Here is a 9,581-nt window from a genome sequence, read left to right as displayed (position 1 = left end):
TAGTAATGTTATTGAAGTCATGGGTTCAACTTGGACAGAGCATGCTGAGATTCCACCTCTCAGGCACTTTACAAACTGAAGAGAGTGGCTGTAATGGGAACTAGTTTCTCTTTTCACAACCTTCTCATAGGTGTTGGAAGTCATTTTCATGACTTGGCCCGTAAACAGCTCTTGGTCAGCACGGTGGCTGGGTGGTTATGTGGGCAGTGGATTAACCTGTGTACAGTCCAGCTGTTCAGTGAAGATAGATTTATTCATGAACAAAGATAACGCAGCTTACAACTGGTATTTCTTACAGCTCGGGATCTTGGCATCGTGTCTGCCAGCTTGTAAAGTGAAAGCAGAATGTGCTCCATCTACACACACAGTGTGAGCAGTGCGCAGGAACGTCCTTTGTTATTGACAATATAACTATTGGAGACAGACTCAGGCAACAATTATTATCATTTATATAAACAGTAGCACATAGTAGTTGTAATATATGCAATAATAAACATTATTCCCACAGGTTAGCATTGTAGGCTTCCATTACTCGGGTTATTGCTTCACATCTAACCAAGGACAAGCATTTTGCAGTGAGGGCAGGCGCAGACTGTGCTCCGTGCCAGCACTGTTAACCCTTCGTGCTCCTCCTCCCGCCGACGCCGCTGTCACTTGTCGCCTCCTCCTCAGCAAATATTAACAAAGGTTCCAGTGTGCGAGGGATCCCAGGGGAGAAGACACCGCCATGGCCGCCCTCCTCCTCCTGCTACTGCCGGGTATGTGCCCTGACCGTGTATCTAATCCTCTCCTGTGTGATACTGTCTGCTGAGCTGTGTATCTAATCCTCTCCTGTGTGATACTGACTGCTGAGCCGTGTATCTAATCCTCTCCTGTGTAATACTGACTGCTGAGCTGTGTATCTAATCCTATCCTGTGTGATACTGTCTGCTGAGCCGTGTATCTAATCCTATACTGTGTGATACTGACTGCTGAGCCGTGTATCTAATCCTCTCCTGTGTGATACTGACTGCTGAGCCGTGTATCTAATCCTCTCCTGTGTGATACTGACTGCTGAGCTGTGTATCTAATCCTCTCCTGTGTGATACTGTCTGCTGAGCCGTGTATCTAATCCTCTCCTGTGTGATACTGACTGCTGAGCCGTGTATCTAATCCTCTCCTGTGTGATACTGACTGCTGAGCCGTGTATCTAATCCTATCCTGTGTAATACTGACTGCTGAGCCGTGTATCTAATCCTCTCCTGTGTAATACTGACTGCTGAGCTGTGTATCTAATCCTCTCCTGTGTGATACTGACTGCTGAGCCGTGTATCTAATCCTCTCCTGTGTGATACTGACTGCTGAGCCGTGTATCTAATCCTCTCCTGTGTAATACTGACTGCTGAGCTGTGTATCTAATCCTATCCTGTGTGATACTGTCTGCTGAGCCGTGTATCTAATCCTCTCCTGTGTGATACTGACTGCTGAGCTGTGTATCTAATCCTCTCCTGTGTGATACTGTCTGCTGAGCCGTGTATCTAATCCTCTCCTGTGTGATACTGACTACTGAGCTGTGTATCTAATCCTCTCCTGTGTGATACTGACTGCTGAGCTGTATCTAATCCTATCCTGTGTGATACTGTCTGCTGAGCCGTGTATCTAATCCTATCCTGTGTGATACTGACTGCTGAGCTGTGTATCTAATCCTCTCCTGTGTGATACTGACTGCTGAGCCGTGTATCTAATCCTCTCCTGTGTGATACTGACTGCTGAGCTGTATCTAATCCTATCCTGTGTGATACTGTCTGCTGAGCCGTGTATCTAATCCTATCCTGTGTGATACTGACTGCTGAGCTGTGTATCTAATCCTCTCCTGTGTGATACTGACTGCTGAGCCGTGTATCTAATCCTATCCTGTGTGATACTGACTGCTGAGCCGTGTATCTAATCCTCTCCTGAGTGATACTGTCTGCTGAGCAGTGTATCTAATCCTCTCCTGTGTGATACTGACTGCTGAGCCGTGTATCTAATCCTATCCTGTGTGATACTGACTGCTGAGCCGTGTATCTAATCCTATCCTGTGTGATACGGTCTGCTGAGCCGTGTATCTAATCCTCTCCTGTGTGATACTGACTGCTGAGCCGTGTATCTAATCCTCTCCTGTGTGATACTGACTACTGAGCTGTGTATCTAATCCTCTCCTGTGTGATACTGACTGCTGAGCCGTGTATCTAATCCCATCCTGTGTGGTACTAACTGCTGAGCTGTGTATCTAATCCTCTCCTGTGTGATACTGACTGCTGAGCCGTGTATTTAAGCCTCTCCTGTGCGATACTGACTGCTGAGCCGTGTATCTAATCCTATCCTGTGTGATACTGACTGCTGAGCCGTGTATCTAATCCTCTCCTGTGTGATACTGTCTGCTGAGTTGTGTATCTAATCCTATCCTGTGTGATACTGTCTGCTGAGCCGTGTATCTAATCCTCTCCTGTGTGATACTGTCTGCTGAGTTGTGTATCTAATCCTATCCTGTGTGATACTGTCTGCTGAGCCGTGTATCTAATCCTCTCCTGTGTGATACTGTCTGCTGAGTTGTGTATCTAATCCTATCCTGTGTGATACTGACTGCTGAGCCGTGTATCTAATCCTATCCTGTGTGATACTGTCTGCTGAGCTGTGTATCTAATCCTCTCCTGTGTGATACTGTCTGCTGAGTTGTGTATCTAATCCTATCCTGTGTGATACTGTCTGCTGAGCCGTGTATCTAATCCTCTCCTGTGTGATACTGTCTGCTGAGTTGTGTATCTAATCCTATCCTGTGTGATACTGTCTGCTGAGCCGTGTATCTAATCCTCTCCTGTGCGATACTGACTGCTGAGCCGTGTATCTAATCCTATCCTGTGTGATACTGACTGCTGACCTGTGTATCTAATCCTCTCCTGTGATACTGACTGCTGAGCCGTGTATCTAATCCTATCCTGTGTGATATTGTCTGCTGAGCCGTGTATCTAATCCTCTCCTGTGTGATACTGTCTGCTGAGCCGTGTATCTAATCCTATCCTGTGTGATACTGTCTGCTGAGCTGTGTATCTAATCCTCTCCTGTGTGATACTGTCTGCTGAGCTGTGTATCTAATCCTCTCCTGTGTGATACTGTCTGCTGAGCCGTGTATCTAATCCTCTCCTGTGTGATACTAACTGCTGAGCTGTGTATCTAATCCTATCCTGTGTGATACTGACTGCTGAGCCGTGTATCTAATCCTCTCCTGTGTGATACTGACTGCTGAGCTGTATCTAATCCTATCCTGTGTGATACTGACTGCTGAGCCGTGTATCTAATCCTATCCTGTGTGATACTGACTGCTGAGCTGTGTATCTAATCCTCTCCTGTGTGATACTGACTGCTGAGCCGTGTATCTAATCCTATCCTGTGTGATACTGACTGCTGAGCCGTGTATCTAATCCTCTCCTGAGTGATACTGTCTGCTGAGCAGTGTATCTAATCCTCTCCTGTGTGATACTGACTGCTGAGCCGTGTATCTAATCCTATCCTGTGTGATACTGACTGCTGAGCCGTGTATCTAATCCTATCCTGTGTGATACGGTCTGCTGAGCCGTGTATCTAATCCTCTCCTGTGTGATACTGACTGCTGAGCCGTGTATCTAATCCTCTCCTGTGTGATACTGACTACTGAGCTGTGTATCTAATCCTCTCCTGTGTGATACTGACTGCTGAGCCGTGTATCTAATCCCATCCTGTGTGGTACTAACTGCTGAGCTGTATCTAATCCTCTCCTGTGTGATACTGACTGCTGAGCTGTGTATCTAATCCTCTCCTGTGCGATACTGACTGCTGAGCCGTGTATCTAATCCTATCCTGTGTGATACTGTCTGCTGAGCTGTGTATCTAATCCTCTCCTGTGTGATACTGTCTGCTGAGCCGTGTATCTAATCCTCTCCTGTGTGATACTAACTGCTGAGCTGTGTATCTAATCCTATCCTGTGTGATACTGTCTGCTGAGCTGTATCTAATCCTCTCCTGTGTGATACTGACTGCTGAGCCGTGTATCTAATCCTCTCCTGTGTGATACTGACTGCTGAGCCGTGTATCTAATCCTATCCTGTGTGATACTGACTGCTGAGCCGTGTATCTAATCCTATCCTGTGATACTGTCTGCTGAGCTGTGTATCTAATCCTCTCCTGTGTGATACTGTCTGCTGAGCTGTGTATCTAATCCTATCCTGTGTGATACTGTCTGCTGAGCCGTGTATCTAATCCTATACTGTGTGATACTGACTGCTGAGCCGTGTATCTAATCCTCTCCAGTGTGATACTGTCTGCTGAGCCGTGTATCTAATCCTCTCCTGTGTGATACTGTCTGCTGAGCCGTGTATCTAATCCTCTCCTGTGTGATACTGTCTGCTGAGCCGTGTATCTAATCCTCTCCTGTGTGATACTGTCTGCTGAGCTGTGTATCTAATCCTATCCTGTGTGATACTGACTGCTGAGCCGTGTATCTAATCCTATCCTGTGTGATATTGTCTGCTGAGCCGTGTATCTAATCCTCTCCTGTGTGATACTGTCTGCTGAGCCGTGTATCTAATCCTATCCTGTGTGATACTGTCTGCTGAGCTGTATCTAATCCTCTCCTGTGTGATACTGACTGCTGAGCCGTGTATCTAATCCTCTCCTGTGTGATACTGACTGCTGAGCTGTGTATCTAATCCTATCCTGTGTGATACTGACTGCTGAGCCGTGTATCTAATCCTATCCTGTGATACTGTCTGCTGAGCTGTGTATCTAATCCTCTCCTGTGTGATACTGTCTGCTGAACTGTGTATCTAATCCTATCCTGTGTGATACTGTCTGCTGAGCCGTGTATCTAATCCTATACTGTGTGATACTGACTGCTGAGCCGTGTATCTAATCCTCTCCAGTGTGATACTGTCTGCTGAGCCGTGTATCTAATCCTCTCCTGTGTGATACTGACTGCTGAGCCGTGTATCTAATCCTATCCTGTGTGATACTGACTGCTGAGCCGTGTATCTAATCCTATCCTGTGTGATACTGACTGCTGAGCCGTGTATCTAATCCTCTCCAGTGTGATACTGTCTGCTGAGCTGTGTATCTAATCCTCTCCTGTGTGATACTGTCTGCTGAGCCGTGTATCTAATCCTCTCCTGTGTGATACTAACTGCTGAGCTGTGTATCTAATCCTATCCTGTGTGATACTGACTGCTGAGCCGTGTATCTAATCCTCTCCTGTGTGATACTGACTGCTGAGCTGTATCTAATCCTATCCTGTGTGATACTGACTGCTGAGCCGTGTATCTAATCCTATCCTGTGTGATACTGACTGCTGAGCTGTGTATCTAATCCTCTCCTGTGTGATACTGACTGCTGAGCCGTGTATCTAATCCTATCCTGTGTGATACTGACTGCTGAGCCGTGTATCTAATCCTCTCCTGAGTGATACTGTCTGCTGAGCAGTGTATCTAATCCTCTCCTGTGTGATACTGACTGCTGAGCCGTGTATCTAATCCTATCCTGTGTGATACTGACTGCTGAGCCGTGTATCTAATCCTATCCTGTGTGATACGGTCTGCTGAGCCGTGTATCTAATCCTCTCCTGTGTGATACTGACTGCTGAGCCGTGTATCTAATCCTCTCCTGTGTGATACTGACTACTGAGCTGTGTATCTAATCCTCTCCTGTGTGATACTGACTGCTGAGCCGTGTATCTAATCCCATCCTGTGTGGTACTAACTGCTGAGCTGTGTATCTAATCCTCTCCTGTGTGATACTGACTGCTGAGCCGTGTATTTAAGCCTCTCCTGTGCGATACTGACTGCTGAGCCGTGTATCTAATCCTATCCTGTGTGATACTGTCTGCTGAGCTGTGTATCTAATCCTCTCCTGTGTGATACTGTCTGCTGAGCCGTGTATCTAATCCTCTCCTGTGTGATACTAACTGCTGAGCTGTGTATCTAATCCTATCCTGTGTGATACTGTCTGCTGAGCTGTATCTAATCCTCTCCTGTGTGATACTGACTGCTGAGCCGTGTATCTAATCCTCTCCTGTGTGATACTGACTGCTGAGCCGTGTATCTAATCCTATCCTGTGTGATACTGACTGCTGAGCCGTGTATCTAATCCTATCCTGTGATACTGTCTGCTGAGCTGTGTATCTAATCCTCTCCTGTGTGATACTGTCTGCTGAGCTGTGTATCTAATCCTATCCTGTGTGATACTGTCTGCTGAGCCGTGTATCTAATCCTATACTGTGTGATACTGACTGCTGAGCCGTGTATCTAATCCTCTCCAGTGTGATACTGTCTGCTGAGCCGTGTATCTAATCCTCTCCTGTGTGATACTGACTGCTGAGCCGTGTATCTAATCCTATCCTGTGTGATACTGACTGCTGAGCTGTGTATCTAATCCTATCCTGTGTGATACTGACTGCTGAGCTGTGTATCTAATCCTCTCCTGTGTGATACTGTCTGCTGAGCCGTGTATCTAATCCTATCCTGTGTGATACTGACTGCTGAGCCGTGTATCTAATCCTATCCTGTGTGATGCTGTCTGCTGAGCCGTGTATCTAATCCTCTCCTGTGTGATACTGACTGCTGAGCTGTGTATCTAATCCTCTCCTGTGTGATACTGAGTGCTGAGCCGTGTATCTAATCCTATCCTGTGTGATATTGTCTGCTGAGCCGTGTATCTAATCCTCTCCTGTGTGATACTGTCTGCTGAGCCGTGTATCTAATCCTCTCCTGTGTGATACTGTCTGCTGAGCTGTGTATCTAATCCTATCCTGTGTGATACTGACTGCTGAGCCGTGTATCTAATCCTATCCTGTGTGATATTGTCTGCTGAGCCGTGTATCTAATCCTCTCCTGTGTGATACTGTCTGCTGAGCCGTGTATCTAATCCTATCCTGTGTGATACTGTCTGCTGAGCTGTATCTAATCCTCTCCTGTGTGATACTGACTGCTGAGCCGTGTATCTAATCCTCTCCTGTGTGATACTGACTGCTGAGCTGTGTATCTAATCCTATCCTGTGTGATACTGACTGCTGAGCCGTGTATCTAATCCTATCCTGTGATACTGTCTGCTGAGCTGTGTATCTAATCCTCTCCTGTGTGATACTGTCTGCTGAACTGTGTATCTAATCCTATCCTGTGTGATACTGTCTGCTGAGCCGTGTATCTAATCCTATACTGTGTGATACTGACTGCTGAGCCGTGTATCTAATCCTCTCCAGTGTGATACTGTCTGCTGAGCCGTGTATCTAATCCTCTCCTGTGTGATACTGACTGCTGAGCCGTGTATCTAATCCTATCCTGTGTGATACTGACTGCTGAGCCGTGTATCTAATCCTATCCTGTGTGATACTGACTGCTGAGCTGTGTATCTAATCCTCTCCTGTGTGATACTGTCTGCTGAGCCGTGTATCTAATCCTATCCTGTGTGATACTGACTGCTGAGCTGTGTATCTAATCCTATCCTGTGTGATACTGTCTGCTGAGCTGTGTATCTAATCCTCTCCTGTGTGATACTGACTGCTGAGCTGTGTATCTAATCCTCTCCTGTGTGATACTGTCTGCTGAGCCGTGTATCTAATCCTATCCTGTGTGATACGGTCTGCTGAGCCGTGTCTCTAATCCTCTCCTGTGTGATACTGACTGCTGAGCCGTGTATCTAATCCTCTCCTGTGTGATACGGTCTGCTGAGCTGTATCTAATCCTCTCCTGTGTGATACTGACTGCTGAGCTGTGTATCTAATCCTATCCTGTGTGATACTGTCTGCTGAGCCGTGTATCTAATCCTCTCCTGTGTGATACTGTCTGCTGAGCCGTGTATCTAATCCTCTCCTGTGTGATACTGACTGCTGAGCCGTGTATCTAATCCTCTCCTGTGTGATACTGTCTGCTGAGCCGGGTATCTAATCCTATCCTGTGTGATACTGTCTGCTGAGCCGTGTATCTAATCCTCTCCTGTGTGATACTGTCTGCTGAGCCGTGTATCTAATCCCATCCTGTGTGATACTGACTGCTGAGCCGTGTATCTAATCCTCTCCTGTGTGATACTGTCTGCTGAGCCGTGTATCTAATCCTCTCCTGTGTGATACTGTCTGCTGAGCTGTGTATCTAATCCTCTCCTGTGTGATACTGTCTGCTGAGCCGTGTATCTAATCCTCTCCTGTGTGATACTGACTGCTGAGCCGTGTATCTAATCCTCTCCTGTGTGATACTGTCTGCTGAGCTGTGTATCTAATCCTATCCTGTGTGATACTGACTGCTGAGCCGTGTATCTAATCCTCTCCTGTGTGATACTGTATGCTGAGCCGTGTATCTAATCCTATCCTGTGTGATACTGTATGCTGAGCCGTGTATCTAATCCTCTCCTGTGTGATACTGACTGCTGAGCCGTGTATCTAATCCTATCCTGTGTGATACTGACAGCTGAGCTGTGTATCTAATCCTATCCTGTGTGATACTGTCTGCTGAGCCGTGTATCTAATCCTCTCCTGTGTGATACTGTCTGCTGAGCCGTGTATCTAATCCTATCCTGTGTGGTACTGTCTGCTGAGCCGTGTATCTAATCCTCTCCTGTGTGATACTGACTGCTGAGCCGTGTATCTAATCCTCTCCTGTGTGATACTGTATGCTGAGCTGTGTATCTAATCCTCTCCTGTGTGATACTGTATGCTGAGCCGTGTATCTAATCCTCTCCTGTGTGATACTGACTGCTGAGCCGTGTATCTAATCCTATCCTGTGTGATACTGACTGCTGAGCCGTGTATCTAATCCTATCCTGTGTGATACTGTCTGCTGAGCCGTGTATCTAATCCTCTCCTGTGTGATACTGACTGCTGAGCTGTGTATCTAATCCTCTCCTGTGTGATACTGAGTGCTGAGCCGTGTATCTAATCCTCTCCTGTGTGATACTGTCTGCTGAGCCGTGTATCTAATCCTCTCCTGTGTGATACTGTCTGCTGAGCTGTGTATCTAATCCTATCCTGTGTGATACTGACTGCTGAGCCGTGTATCTAATCCTATCCTGTGTGATATTGTCTGCTGAGCCGTGTATCTAATCCTCTCCTGTGTGATACTGTCTGCTGAGCCGTGTATCTAATCCTATCCTGTGTGATACTGTCTGCTGAGCTGTATCTAATCCTCTCTTGTGTGATACTGACTGCTGAGCCGTGTATCTAATCCTATCCTGTGTGATATTGTCTGCTGAGCCGTGTATCTAATCCTATCCTGTGTGATACTGTCTGCTGAGCCGTGTATCTAATCCTATCCTGTGTGATACTGTCTGCTGAGCTGTATCTAATCCTGTCCTGTGTGATACTGACTGCTGAGCCGTGTATCTAATCCTCTCCTGTGTGATACTGACTGCTGAGCCGTGTATCTAATCCTATCCTGTGTGATACTGACTGCTGAGCCGTGTATCTAATCCTATCCTGTGTGATACTGACTGCTGAGCTGTGTATCTAATCCTATCCTGTGTGATACTGACTGCTGAGCTGTGTATCTAATCCTATCCTGTGTGATACTGACTGCTGAGCCGTGTATCTAATCCTATCCTGTGTGATA

At 46.6% G+C, this 9,581-nt stretch overlaps 1 protein-coding gene across 1 annotated transcript in view; it reads left to right on the top strand.

Moving 5' to 3' along the window:
- The first annotated feature begins 601 nt into the window (after nt 1–601).
- LOC138649320 (adhesion G-protein coupled receptor G1-like) overlaps nt 602–9,581 on the top strand; it is a 78,658-nt gene continuing 69,678 nt past the window's right edge. Inside the window, exon 1 of the mRNA XM_069739605.1 lies at nt 602–758. Coding sequence (XP_069595706.1) covers nt 728–758 — 31 coding nt within the window. The 5' untranslated portion in view covers nt 602–727. The remainder of the gene's footprint in view (nt 759–9,581) is intronic.

This window comes from Ranitomeya imitator, chromosome 9, assembly GCF_032444005.1.
Source record: "Ranitomeya imitator isolate aRanImi1 chromosome 9, aRanImi1.pri, whole genome shotgun sequence".
Lineage (NCBI taxonomy): Eukaryota > Metazoa > Chordata > Amphibia > Anura > Dendrobatidae > Ranitomeya > Ranitomeya imitator.
The sequence above is the reverse complement of the archived record's forward strand: the minus strand, read 5'-3'. Positions and strand labels throughout refer to the sequence as shown.